The sequence below is a fragment of the Mustela nigripes genome, chromosome 2 (genome assembly GCF_022355385.1).
Source record: "Mustela nigripes isolate SB6536 chromosome 2, MUSNIG.SB6536, whole genome shotgun sequence".
Lineage (NCBI taxonomy): Eukaryota > Metazoa > Chordata > Mammalia > Carnivora > Mustelidae > Mustela > Mustela nigripes.
Genome location: NC_081558.1, coordinates 101,797,599 through 101,812,505, shown reverse-complemented (window position 1 = coordinate 101,812,505; position 14,907 = coordinate 101,797,599). Strand labels below are relative to the sequence as shown.

The 14,907-nt window shown below is 38.1% G+C and overlaps 1 protein-coding gene across 2 annotated transcripts in view; it reads left to right on the top strand.

The window, feature by feature from the left end:
* PCYT1A (phosphate cytidylyltransferase 1A, choline) overlaps positions 1-14,907 on the top strand; it is a 46,763-nt gene that overhangs the window by 22,307 nt on the left and 9,549 nt on the right. For both annotated transcript variants that reach the window (XM_059391182.1, XM_059391183.1), the window contains exons 3-5: positions 9,644-9,743; positions 13,425-13,541; positions 14,654-14,805. In XM_059391182.1, coding sequence (XP_059247165.1) covers positions 9,644-9,743; positions 13,425-13,541; positions 14,654-14,805 — 369 coding nt within the window. The remainder of the gene's footprint in view (positions 1-9,643; positions 9,744-13,424; positions 13,542-14,653; positions 14,806-14,907) is intronic.

The window sequence follows — 14,907 nt, the reverse complement described above, 5'->3', positions numbered from 1 at the left end:
TAGTGGGTTAAGCCTCTGCCTTCAGCTCAGGTCATGATCTCAGGGTCCTGAGATCCAGCCCCACATCGGGCTCTCTGCCCAGCAGGGAGTCTGCTTCCCTTCCTCTCTCTCTGCCTGCCTCCCTGCCTACTTGTGATCTCTGTCTGTCAAATAAATAAATAAATCTTTAAAAAAAATAAAGTTTGGGATAAAAATCTGGAATAGATAAGGTAAGCAAGAAGCTGATTATGAAGAATCTTGTGTGCTATGCTTAGGATTTTGAACTTTATCCTGTGGATAATGTGATCAGATTTGTAGGTTAGAAGATCATTCTGATTGATTTGGAAAGGATTAGTTGAAACAGGGATTGACAGAAACCAAAAGATTAGTTGTGAGATGGTTGTAAAGATCCAGGCTGGAGATAATGAGAACTTAAACTACAATTTTTAAGGGGTAAAATAGACAATCCTTGGACATCAGGATGTAAAAGATAAGAGGTGTTAAAGATGACTCCTAGATTTCAGTCCTAGGTAGATTGTATAGATGGGGTGCTTCTTACTTGAAGTAGAAATATAGAAAGATGAATTAGGAGAAAGATGATTTTAACTTAGTACAAGTTCAACTTAGAAGATCTAGGAGACATCCAAATAGTGATTAGATGCATGAACTCATTGTTTACCTTCACTGAAATGGCAGTAGGAGTTGTAGAATTATTGCTTTTCTTCTTCCTTCCTTCCTTCCTTCTCTCACCTCTCCTCCCTTTCCCCTTCCTCCTTTTTTCTTTTCTTTTGTTTGTTCCTTTCTTCTTCCTCCCTCCCTCCCTTCCTTCCTTCCCATCCCGAGGGCATGGAATCTTTTTGCTTTGTTCCTTATGCCTTCTTTCTCAGTATTCCTCTTGACTTCACAGCCTTTCCCATAGCATTATGGGGGGGAAAAATGGATCTCAGTAAGACCTGTTAACATTTGTGCAGCATGTTTGGGTAAAAGGGAAATGTTTCTCTGTGTCATTGTGAAAGTTTCTGCTAAAAATTATTTAAGAATCCTTGGAAGTAGAGTACTGGGAAGCCAGTATCAAGTTCTAGTCATAATCTGATTTATTGCCATTCCTTTTTTTTTTTAAAGATTTATTTATTTATTTATTTGACAGAGATCACAAGTAGACAGACAGGCAGGCAGAGACAGAGGAGGAAACAGGCTCCCCACTGAGCATAGAGACCGATGCGGGACTCTATCCTAGGACCCGGGGATCATGACCTAAGCTGAAGGCAGAGGCTTTAACCCAGTGAGCCACCCAGGCACCCCTCCATTCCTTATTCTTAAGGACACCAGAATCTCATCTCTTCCAGTGGAATTTTGAAGAATAGTGAGTTAATATATGTAGACATAATCAGGAAAAAGTTTCTATGAAAGCAATATTGTATTCAGAAAATCATTCATAATTTGGAGATGATTATTAATCATTATAATAGTTTTAGTTATAATTTGTATAGAATTAGAAACGATATAGCATCTAGAATCTAATCTCTTAGATTAATACAATTTAGTTAATTTTGTTGGCATAATGAAATCTGTGTGCCATAGAATGGGAGAGAAAATGAGCTCACGTTGATGATGACCTAAATTTGTTGAGTGCCACTATATGTGAAACATTGCGCTAGTTGCTTTACATATGCTCTTTTATTTAATCCTTGTAGCCACCTTGTGGGGCAGGTGTTATATTCCATTTAAGAGAAAATGAAAGCTGTGATTTCACAGCTATTAAGTGATGGAGTTAAGATTTTTTTTTTGAAAGATTTTATTTATTTATTATGTCACAAAGAGAGAGAGAGAGTCCACAAGCAAGGGGAACAGCAGGCCCCCCACTGAGCAAGTAGCCCGCTATGGGACTCAGTCCCAGGACCCTGGGATCATGACCTGAATTGAAGGCAGACATTTAACCTACTGAGCCACCCAGGCATGCCTAGAGTTGGGATTTAGATCTAAGGTTTTTTTCGAGTTCTAAATCCATGCCCTTTCACTTATGCTTCATGATCAGATAGTTGAATGACTTGAAAATAATATTCTGTAGGATTCCATTAAGGTTAAAATGAAGAAGGTGTGTTTTAGGAGAATAAAGGTAGAAATACTTAGTCCTACTTTTATAAGGCTTAGTTTCTAGAGAGGCTATTTTTAGACAGATATTTTTAGAAATACTATTCATTCTAACTAGAAGCAATTCTGGAGAGAGAGATTTTGCTGATCTGTTGTAGTTGAAGAAATTTAGGTTTCATTTTCTATACTTAGGAAGAATTGAAACCCCAGCCAGGAGGGATACCTGCATTTTTTAATTTTTTTTTTAAAGATTTTATTTATTTATTTGACAGAGAGAAATCACAAGTAGATGGAGAGGCAGGCAGAGAGAGAGAGAGGGAAGCGGGCTCCCTGCTGAGCAGAGAGCCCAATGCAGGACTCGATCCCAGGACCCTGAGATCATGACCTGAGCAGCGGCTTAACCCACTGAGCCACCCAGGCGCCCCAAGGGATACCTGCATTTGCTTTCTGCCTTGGTATGTACACAGTATACAGGGAAGATTGAAGAAACAGTTTAAAAGGACACTTTTTTTTTTTTAAGATTTTTATTTTATTTGTTTTAGAGAGAGAAAAAGAAGGAATGTGGGTATGCTTGAGTGGGGGGAGGGGCAGAGGGAGAGGGAGAAAGAGAATCCCAAGCAGAACTCTGTACTGATCACAGAGCCTGACACAGGGCTTGATCCCAGGACCCTGAAATCATAACCTGAGCCGAAATCAAGAGTTGGACACTTAATTGACAGCAACCCAGGTGCCTTGAAATATAGGATACTTTAATGTATCTTTTTAAATTGAGATTAAATTAATATAACATAAAATTCATTGTTTAAACCATTATAAAATGTGCAATTCAGTGGGTTTTTTAGTGTATTCACAATGTTATGCAACCATCATCACTATCTCATTCCAGAACATTTTCATCACCACAAATAGAAGCCCCATATCTATTAGCAGTCACCTCCCCAACCCCTCAGCCTATTCCCTGGCAACCACTAATCTACTTTTCTCTAGGTCTTTGTCTATTTTGGACATTTCATATAAATGGAATCTTAAAGAATGTGGACTTTTTTATCTGACTTCTTATATTTAACATTGTTTTCAAGGTCCATCCAGGTGGTAGCATGTATTAATACTGCACTCCTTTTTATAATACACATAGACATACCATTTTGTTTATCCATTCATCAGTTGATGCACATTTAGATTGTTTCCACTTTTTGGCTATTGTAAATATTGCTTTCATGAACATTATTCATATATAGGTTTGTGTGTGTGTGTGTGTGTTTTCAGGGGCACCTGGCTGGTCCAGTCAGTCTCCCAGGACTGTGCAATTTTTGATCTTGAGGTCCTGAATTCAAGCCCTATGTTGGGCGTAGACCCTACTTAAAAAAATAATAATAAAATAAAATCTTTGTTTTCATCCTTTTGGTTATATACCCAGGAATGTAATTTCTGGATCATATGGTATTCTGTGTTTAACATTTTGAAGAACTGTTTTCCAGAGTTGGGCACCAGTTTATATTCACAGCAGCCATGTGTGAAGGTTCCGGTTTCTCCACATTCTTGCCATCACTGTTATTGCCAGTGTTTTTGCTCATAGCCATCCTAGTGGGTGTGAAGTGGTATCATTGTGGTTTTCATTTGCATTTCCATGATGACTAACATTGTTGAGCATCTTTCCATGGGTTTTTGGGGCATTAGTATATCTTCTTTAGAGAAATGTCTAGATCCTTTTGCCTTTTCTTCACTTCCCACTTCTGCCTCCCTTCCATTTTCAATGGCCTAATCATAGATTTTTCAGTTTCTCTTCCTAGACCTGTTAACTTGACCTTCTCTAGATTAATGTTTCTAGCTTGATCTGGGCTTAGTAAAGTGCTCAATAGTTCTATTAGTTATTTGCTGATCCTCTGGTACATTTCCCACAATAGCTATTCCACATATTTTCTACCTTCCTCAAGCTTTCAGTCTCATTCCAACCTCCCTATTTTTTAAAGGACATTTCGTGTCCTTCTTACTATACCAGTTGAGGACATCAGATATAAATTTGTGTGTCTTTCCTCTTTACATCTAACATTGTCCTTTTATCACCTTCCTTTCTGCTTTTAGAAGAGGATGAAAGTTCTTATTTCTAAAGCTAGTGCTTTCCCCCCTGCTTTCCTTTGAAACCATTCTCTACCATTTCTCTAGACTATTCTGTTTTTCCTTCTCCAGTATTTTCAGTCTCTGGCTTCTTTTCCTCTGTCTTGGATATGTACAGATGTCCTTAAATTTAAAAAAAGTCACTTGATCTGTCTCCTCTAGGTACCTTTCAGTTTTTCTCATTCCTTTTACAGATACACATATCTAATGAGAGATTATTACTACTTTTTTCCTTTTCTTCCAGTTTTCTTAAAGGCACTGGTGTTCTTTTATTAATATATTCTAGAAGGTCTCTAATAGTCATTTGAATCACCAAATTCAAAGACTTATCTCAGTTCTCATTTTCTTTGATCTCAATTCCTTTTTTAAAAAATATCCCCATTCCTGCTACTATACTACTGGTACTACAGTCTTATTTTCAGTTCAAAAATTCATTGTAAATGCCTCTTTTTTCTTGTGACAATATTTTTTCTTTTTACCATATTCTACCCATTCCTCCTTTATAAAGTCTGCCGCCCTTTCTACTCCCACTGCAACATTAATGGAAAAATCTGTAAGTCTATTTTCTTTTCCATATAATAACCTCTGAACTGGTCTCTTTCTTTCTTTATTTTATTTTATTTTTTTTTGTTGTTAAAAAATTTTTATTTAGGGGCGCCTGGGTGGCTCAGTGGGTTGGGCCTCTGCCTTCGGCTCAGGTCATGATCTCAGGGTCCTGGGATCGAGTCCCGCATCGAGCTCTCTGCTTAGCGGGGAGCCTGCTTCCTCCCCTCTCTCTCTGCCTGCCTCTCTGCCTACTTGTGATCTCTGTCAAATAAATAAATAAAATCTTTAAAAAAAATTTTTATTTATTTGACAGAGATCACAAGTAGGCAGAGAGGCAGGCAGAGAGAGAGGGGAGGAAGCAGGCTCCCCGCTAAGCAGAGAGCTCGATGCGGGGCTCGATCCCAGGACCCTGGAATCATGACCTGAGCCGAAGGCAGAGGCTTTAACCCACTGAGCCACCCACGCACCTCTGAACTGGTCTCTTTCTAAGTATGCAAGATAACCAGTGGTGTCCTAGTAAACTGGCTCACTGCAGGGGAATAAACCCTCTGATAGGTAGCATTTGCTGATTTCTGTGGCTGAGATCAGATTACCAATGATTTAATAACTGGCCCACAAAATTCCCGAATATTTAACAACCAACTCCAGTACACCACTGGTAATAACTTTAAGAGACACAGTAAAGCTTGTCTTTGATCTATATGTACTATTGTTAATAAACACTTTTTAAAATTTGTTTTATAGATTTTACCTGTTTTTATATATAAATATATATAAACTATTGATATAATTCATATACAATTATAATGCACATACCCATTTAAAGTGTGCAAGGAATAGTTTTTAGAATATTCAGAGTGGACAACCATCATATAATCTATTTTAGAACATTTCTGTCACCCCAGAGAGAAGCCTAGTACCCATTAGCAGTCACTCTCCCTTTCATCCTAATCCTCCAAGCCCTGTATAACCGCTAATTTACTTTTTGTGTAAATTTTTTTATTCTGGACATTATATATAAATGGAATCATATAATAAGTGGTCTTTTGTGGCGAGCTTCTTTCACTTAGCATAATGTTTTCAAGATTTCAGGATTCCTATTGTAGCGTGTATTAGTACTACATTCCTTTATATGCCCAAATGTCCTTTGTTGCTTGAGGTATAACTTACATACAGTAGAGTGCACAAACCTTAAGTGTACAGCTCAATATGTTTTTACATATATATATATGCAGATTATACACACATACGCAGTAATGTATGTCTTCCCAGAAGACTCTCACATGCCTGCTTGTCAGTATCCACTTTATCTAAATTTCCTCCTTTTCCTGTGGCTTCCTAGTCATTATAGATTAGCTTCGCCTGTTTTTGAACTTTATATAGATAGAATCATAAATTGTGTATTATTTTGTGAATAGCATATGCTTTTTTTTTTTTAAAGATTTTACTTATTTATTTGAGAGACAGAGATCACAAGTAGGCAGAGAGACAGGCAGAGAGAGGAAGAAGCAGGCTCCCCACTGAGCAGAGAGCCCGATGCGAGGCTCCATCCCAGGACTCTGGGATCATGACCTGAGCTGAAGGCAGAGGCTTAACCCACTGAGCCTCCCAGGTGCCCCAGCATATGCTTTTAGAAACACAAACTACTGTTAAGCAACTCTTTGAGTACTGACTTCTAGAGGATAAATTGTCTTCTTTAATCTGTAGAGAAATCTGTGTTAACTACAGAAAATTGTATATTTGGGTCATTGGTCTGTTCTATCTCCTTTAAAAAATGTTCTTAAAAAGGATAGCACACATATGTACCCATGTCCCCTAAAAATGAATGTTTATCTTTATAGCTTTAGCATACCTTTTTTTTTTTTTTTTTGACACTGAGAGAGAGATCACAAATAGGCAGGAAGGCAGAGAGAGAGGGGGAAGCAGGCCCCCCACAGAGCAGAGAGCCTGATGCGGGGCTCCATCCCAGGACCCTGAGATGATGACCTGAGCTGAAGGCAGAGGCTTAACCCACTGAGCCACCCAGGCACCCCAGCTTTAGCATATCTTAAACTAAGCTAATTATAGAAATGATTTCTAAAAAGAAATTTTTTAAAAATATTTATTTATGTACATTGTGGGGGGTATGTGCTATGGTGAGTGCTGTGAAGTGTATAAACCTGGAGATTCACAGACCTGTACCCCTGGGGATAAAAATATATTCTATGTTTATAAAATGTAAAAAATTTTTTTTAAAGATTTATTTATTTTTAGAGAGAGAGAGCAAATATACAGTGGGGAGGGGCAGAGGAAGAGGAGGAGAGAGAATCTTAAGCAGGCTTCCTGCTTACAATCCTGAGATTATGACCTGAGCTGAAATCAAGAGTTGGACACCCAACCAACTGAGCCACCCAGGAGCCTCAAAAAGAAATGCATTTTAATTTTAAAACCTAGTCTTAAAGGACGCCACCTGGGTTTCTCAGTCAGTTGAGCATCCAACTCTTAGTTTCTCTTAGGTTATGATCTCATGGTGAACCCTGAGTCAGGCTCTGTACCCAGGGCGGGAGTTTGCTTGAGGATTCTAGCCCTCTGCCTCTCTCTCTACTCATACTCTGTCTCAAATAAATAAAAATCTAAAACCTAATTGTAAAAAGTCCATCCTTATCTGAAAACAAAACAAAACAGTGTCTTCCCAGTCCCTGGATTCAGCCCAATCATGATGTAATCTATTTAGAATTTAAAATTCTAAGCAAACATTACTATAGTCCAACAGATAAGGGAATGTTATAAACAACTGAATGCCAAAAAAATTTGACAATTTAAATAAAATAGACATTCCTAAGAAGAGACAAATTATCAAGACTAACCCAAAATGAAACAGAAAATCTGAATGGACTTATCCCAAGTTAAAAAAGAAAAAATTGAGGGACGCCTGGGTGGCTCAGTGGGTTGAGCCGCTGCCTTTGGCTCAGGTCATGATCCCGGGTCATGGGATCGAGTCCCGCATCGGGCTCCTTGCTTGGCAGGGAACCTGCTTTTCTCGGTGCCTCTGCCTGCCTCTCTGCCTGCTTGTGTGTACTCGCTTGCGCGCCCTCTGTCTCTCTCTCTCCCTCTCTCTCTGGCAAATAAAATTTTTTAAAAATTGAATTAATTTTTTAAAATCTTCCCACAAAGACAAGACCAGTCCCAGCTGCTAGATTGATCAATTCTTCCAAATATTTAAGGAAGAAATAGTTTCCTATTCTGAACAGTTTCAGAAAATAGAGAGTACTTTCTATCCCATTTTATGAAACCAAACATCAAACCCAGGGGAGAAAAAAGCACAAAAAAAGGAAACCATAGTTAAAATTTTTTCACGAACTAAGATGCAAAAATCCTTAACATATTAACAAATCTAGGAACATATAAAAAGATTTATATAGCATGACCAAGGGGGATTTCACTCTGGAATGCAAGGTTGGTTTGACCTCCTAAAATCAATTAATCTAATACACCATAAGTAACAAAAGACAAAACCAGAATTTGATTGTTTCAGTAATGCAGAAAAAGCATGTGACAAAATCCAACATCTATTTATGATAAAAACTCTTAACAAATTGCAGAAAGGAGGGCAATTCCTCAGTTGATAAATGGCATCCACAAAAAAACCTACAGTTAACATAATGTTTAATGGTAAAAGACTGCATACTTCACCCCCAAGATATTTGTCCTTGTTACTTCTGTTCACCATTATGCTAGAGATTCCACCTAAGGCAATAAGGGATAATAAAAAGGAAATTAAAGGCATCCAGATTGGAAAGAAGTAGAACATCTTTAGTCATAGATGACATGATCTCATATGTAGAAAATGCTAAGGAATCAACCAAAGTGCTTCAACTAATAATTGAGTTTAGCAAAGTCATAGGGCCACAATCAATATACAAAAATCATCTGAAATTATACACACAGACACATTTGCATTTATAAATCAATTTGTATTTTTATATACTAGCAAGGAACCATCCAAAAATAAAGTTAAGAAAAACAATTCCCTTCACAATAGCAACAAATAGAATAAAATACTTAAGAGTGTTAACAAAAACTCTTAAGTAAGACTTTCCTCTGTAGAGGAAAGAGCATTCCTGCATTCTTATTTCAGCTTTGCCTCTGAGTAATTGCATATAATTCATATAATTTCTTTGAACCTTGTTTTCCTCATCTTTAAATTGAGAACTATTGTACTTCTTGCCTCAGAGGGCTGTTGTGAGCATTAGAACATACTTACAGTGTATGTATAATCACAATTGATAAAGCATACAGGAGCTATTTGCCTCGCCAGTCCCCTAGTTGAAGTCCCCTAGTTGAAAATGTGCTTAAGAACTTTGGCAGTTTCATCACATAGAACAGGGTCGTGTGTTCTGCCAGACAGCGGAGGAGCCGTTATTTAGGACCCAGTTAGTTGGGACTGTGCCTAGTTTCCCAGCTACCTCGCTCAATATTACCCTGAAATCACCTGTAAGACATTTATCTTTCATATCATGATTTACTGATTTACCCATTTGGTAAAAGGTTGCAACTTTTGGGATGCCTGGGTGCTCAGTTGAGTGGCTGCCTTTGGCTCAGGTCATGGTCCCGGCGTCCTGGGATGGCGTCCCACTTCGGGCTCCTTGCTCAGCAGGGAGCCTGCTTCTCTCTCTCTGCCACTCTGTGTGTGCTCACTCTTGAGCCCTCTCTCTCTCTTTCTCTGACGAATAAATAAATTAAAAAAAAAAAAAAAGGTTGCAACTTTCACTTGCCATTTTGAAATGCCTTTTTTTTCTTTTGTTACATGATTTAGGAGGAATTTAATCACCAGTATATTGAATAACTGGTTGTTCTTTAAAGCTGCCATTTTTGGGGTATTTCAGTCTGTACCATCGAACTTAACTTTGTTTTCCTTCACTTTCCTCTTAAGGGCTTACAGCAGCCAGCTCCTTTTTCTGATGAAATTGAGGTCGACTTTAGTAAGCCCTATGTCAGGGTAACTATGGAAGAAGCCAGCAGAGGAACTCCTTGTAAGTAAATGCTTAATTATATTGTTGTTTTACTCTTGTTTTTAACTCTTACTACTCCCCTTGAGGAATAAGCAGGCCAATGGGGTAGGGTAAAATGACAACAAAATGGTGTAGTAGCAGCAGGTCAAATTTCAAAATGCCATCAAACAGTTCAAGGATCACATTCAGATGTGATAGTAGACCTGTTGAAGGCAAGATATTTTCATTTCATTTCATTTCTTCTGATAACACATTCAGAATGTGGTACCTCACTCAGATCTGATCACATTAGCTATATTACCCAGCTTATTGCTAATCTGTTCCCAAACCACCTGTGGTACATAAAATGTTTGTGTGTGCATGTGTACTATTCCCAAGTTTTGAAGCTTATAATTAACAAGCACCAACTAATTTAATTTTTAACAATTTTAGAATATAATTTTATAAGTAATTTTTTTCAGATTATCTACTTTATCATCTCTTCATTGTATACATGAAGAAATTGAAGTCTACAGAAACTAAGAAGTGAAAGTTCTCCTAGAGTAAAACAAATAATTAGTGATAAAACTGAAACTAAAGCCTAAGCTGTTCCATCTTTTTGTTCTTTTCACCCTGAAGTGATGCTGCTCTTTGTAGACATTAGTTTTAAATAATAGAAGATTATTGGCAATCTGATTGCATTTTAGGTGGAAAAAAAAATCACAAATTAGCCTATAAAATTTGCAGGTCTGATTTGGTCTCTAGTTGTTCTCCTATATCATATTCCATCTGTTCAGTCTTATATGAAATAACCATGTGACTATTTATGCCAGTATTGGACAAGGAGTAAACCAGTAAAGAATCTACACATGCCACAGTTAATGAATTTTAAACCAATAATTAGTACAAGGGGGCATCCTTCCCCACCACATACCATGATTTCACTAGGGAGGTTAAGGGAATACAAGAAAGAAGTTGGTATAATCTAGGAGAAAATTCACTACCCAGAGAAAAAACAAATATGGCTGAAGGGACGAAAAGCTTATTTCTTTTGGAAGATGAAAGAAAAAAGTCAGCAGTATGTTTTCTAGGAGAAAGGGGGAAAAAAGGCAAAGTTTGAAGGGCAGTGGAATGTGTCGGGACAGAAGTTTCGGTGATAGGTATTTGAGAGGATCTATCAAAAGATGGATATATCAAAAATATATAAAAAAATTGAAACACAGGTCAGTTCTGCCTAAAGGAGAACATGTATTTATTTAGCCAACAGTGATGCAAGGACTATGATTTATAATACAAATCGGACCATTTTGAAAGTGAAAGGGGGTTGCTCTTAATATGCTGAGACAACATATGAATCAGGATGTGGTCATCCTGGCCAGTAGACACTTGGTAAAAGAATGAATAACTTGTGCTTTGTTCCCGCATTTTCTCATTCAACAGTGGTCTCTTCTGGCCATTTGGTTACTGGATTAGTCTGGGTTTGCCAAAGACTTGGGGGTAAGTCGTGGGGAATTGAGAGTTTAGGAGGCTGGGGGAACACTGAAGAGGGTAAGGAGCACATCTGGAGTTTGGTCTGAGAAAGGGTTCGGTGGTGACTTGGCTTGATAACCAGATGATTAACCCTGGCAAACGGCCAGTTGATCAACAGCATTCCTTACTCTTTCCACCATCCTGGAAATGTGTTTATGGAGCTAAATCCCCCTCATCTTGCTTTGCCCAGCTGTACGCTAATGTCAAAGAAACAACAGATATTCTTAATTTTTGTATTCTATGTTTTGTTAGTTACTTCATGGTTATGATTTCTAGGATGTAGAAGACATTATGCTCCTCAGATTATGTTTTATTTTTCTTTGTTTTATGGATGAAGAAACTGAGTCTTAAAAAGGTTAAGATTACGGAGGAAGGAGGCTGGTAGTTAAGTTGGAGCTCTAATTTTTCTGACTCTTAAATCTATTATATTGTTTGTTTTTCATTGTATTGGCATATCTATTTTATTTAAACATTTTATTTCTTGTATTATAAAATCAGTACATTTCCATGGCCTAACATTCATAAAGTACAGGGCACAGAATGAAATGTCTTCCTATTACCACTATCTCACAGCCACCCAGTATCCCTCCCTCCCACCCTTTTAGTGGGTATATCATGGTACATTCAGTCCTTCCATTAAAATTTAGGCTGGTTCCAAACTTATTACAAACTATGCTGCATTGAGTAACATACATATTTACAAATCTATCTGTGAAATAAATTTCTAGAATTGGAATAGCTGGGCCATTGTAGGAGATAAGAAAACATCTGATGACTATTTTTTTCCAGAAAAAAAAGCATAAAAGCATTTATTTGTCTTTTAATAGATATTGTCTAGTTGCCTTTTTAAAAATTTTTGTTTATTTATTTGAGAGAGCATGCATATACTGTGCACATGCACAAGTAGGGCAAGGGAGAAGCAGACTCCTGCTGAGGCACCCCTCTAATTGCCCTTAAAATTTTTGTACCAATTTTTATTTCTATCACCAGTGTATAATTTCTCAGTTTAAAAGCTACTTATTTATGGATAAAGCTATCTGGAAAGAAATGTCCACAAACCTGAGAACCAGTTTTCTCCTCTTTGTTTCATTGTCCTCAAGGAGGGAGATGAGTCTTACCCCTCCCTTTGGTATGGTATATCTGATGAGTCTCCCCTTCTTTCCCAGAATGATAGAGCTGTTCCTAATGTTATTTTCTGCTTCTATAGTTAATACTCTTCTTTTATTCACATATGGGAATATGTTCCTAGGACTTGTTTGATTTATTATTTGAAGCATAAGGAACTGGTAATGTCAATTCCATTCTCAGTGTGTGTGGTATTAGTCTTGTACCTCCAAGAAGTCATTTCTTGGCTTTTCTTTCATAGTCCAGTACTACTAATAAATTGACAGTCTGGTCTCTGTTATTCTCACTAATGGAGAAAAAAGGAAAAGCACTAATATGAAGTCCTGTAGGATTTATATTTGACTTTCAAATACTTTATTGCCCTCTACTGAGAAAGTATAATATCATGCTTGCTGTCAGGGAGAAATACTTGAAGGAATCCCATCTGTTATCACAGAGTGGGTATTGAGGGTGACTGGGACTGAGAAGCAATAAATTGATAACTAATACTTACCTTCACCCCTTTCACCTTCTTTGTCTCACCCCTATAGATCACTTCTTACTCACTGGGCAATTGGAGGGAGGTTTATTTTCAAAGCAAAGCTTAGTTACTAGTAATCAAACAGCCTGAAAATGAGAGAGCAAGCAAGAGAACACAAGTGGCAGAGGGAGAGAGAGAAGCAAGCTCCCCGCTGGGCAGAGCCTGATTCGGGGCTCAATCCTAGGACCCTAAGATCATGACCTGAGCAGAAGACAGACACTTAACTGACTGAGCCACCCAGCCACCCCTTCCCATTTACTTCTAAAATAACTTCAAGAAAAAGCAATCATGAAATCCAGTTCCATGAGCAGTTTGATGAGATCAGACTAACAGAGTCAATGGATATGATGTCAAAAGTGTCTTTGGAGCCAAAGCAATCTGTGATATTATTCCTCACAACCCCAACCTACCCTTCCATTAAAGTGAATATCCAGAGAGCACCTTGAGAGAGGGATATGAAAAGATGGAACACAGTGTCATTTCCATTAGTCAAATATGAGGTATTGAATCAGTGTGTTTTTGTGATAAATTCTTTCCTTTGGATTTAGGTGATCGGCCTGTGAGAGTTTATGCTGATGGAATATTTGACTTATTTCACTGTGGTCATGCTCGGGCTCTCATGCAAGCAAAGAACCTTTTCCCTAATACATACCTCATTGTGGGAGGTAAGAAAACATCTGATGACTTTAGGTGCTTTCCAGAAAAAAAAAAAAAATTATAGTAGCCTTTTTCTCCTATTGTAACATGAATACTGGCTCTTGTTTTTGTTTTTATTTATTTTTATTTTTTAAAAGATCGTTTATTTATTTATTTATTTGACAGAAAGAAAGGTCACACGTAGGCAGAGAGGCAGGCAGAGGGAGGGGGGAAGCCGGCTCCCTGCTGAGCAGGGAGTCCAATGCAGGGCTTGATTCCAAGACCATAAGATCATGATCTGAGCCAAAGGCAGAGGCTTAACCCACTGAGCCACCCAGGGGCCCCTTGTTTTGGTTTTTAAATGAGAGATATGGAACAGCCTCTCTAAAACTTGAAGTATATGAATTATATAAACCTGGTGAGAGAAGCTCCAAGCATTCTGACCTGAGAGGTCCAGTTTTTATCTCTGTTTTTAGCTGAGTTTCTGCAGTTTTGGGAGCAACAGTGACCCCTATTGCCTACTTAAGAACAGCATTTATTCTAGATTTCAGTTTGTCTTTTTTTTTTTTTTATAAGATTTTATTTATTTATTTGAGAGAGAGTGTGTGGGAGGTGGGTAATCAGTGAGGGAGGGAGAAGGACAAGTAGCCTGTGCTATGCATGGAGCCTGACACAGGGCTTGATCCCAGAACCCTGAGACCATGACCTAAGCTGAAACCAAGCATCAAATGCTCAGCTGACTGAGCCACGCAGGCAGCCCTGTTTATCATTTTGAATCAACTGAAGTGCACAAGTCTGTTAAGCAAATGTTATGTGGTCTAATATAGTTTTATGAAAATACATGAAAACATTTTTAAAAACTTAGTGATGCAGAAATTCACAGGTTAATTTCAAAGCCAAAGATTTTAGGCCCTTGTTTTATCTTCTCTCCAAAGTGTGAACATACTTTTTGTGAGTACTTGGTCCTGAAGGTGTATATTGGATTAGGAAAAGTATTGTTACTCAGATTGAGCTGGACCCAGGAAATTTTTTTCTGGTGGGAAGATTGGTTACAGTCATAGGAAATGGGAGAGGTTGGTGACTGAGGAATGGTTAAGCAAAGAGGACTTGGACTTACAACTCTGTGGTGTGGTGAACTCAGTTTGCAGTGATGAGCTTACGCACAACTTCAAAGGCTTCACGGTGATGAATGAAAATGAGCGCTATGATGCAGTGCAGCACTGCCGCTATGTGGATGAGGTGGTGAGGAATGCCCCCTGGACCTTGACACCAGAGTTCCTGGCAGAACACCGGGTAAGAAACTGAACACACGTCCCCATCCCTTGTTCTGGAATTCCCTCAACTCTCAAGACTTCTGGGATTTGGGGTAGTTTTCCACTAGCCATTTTTTACTTC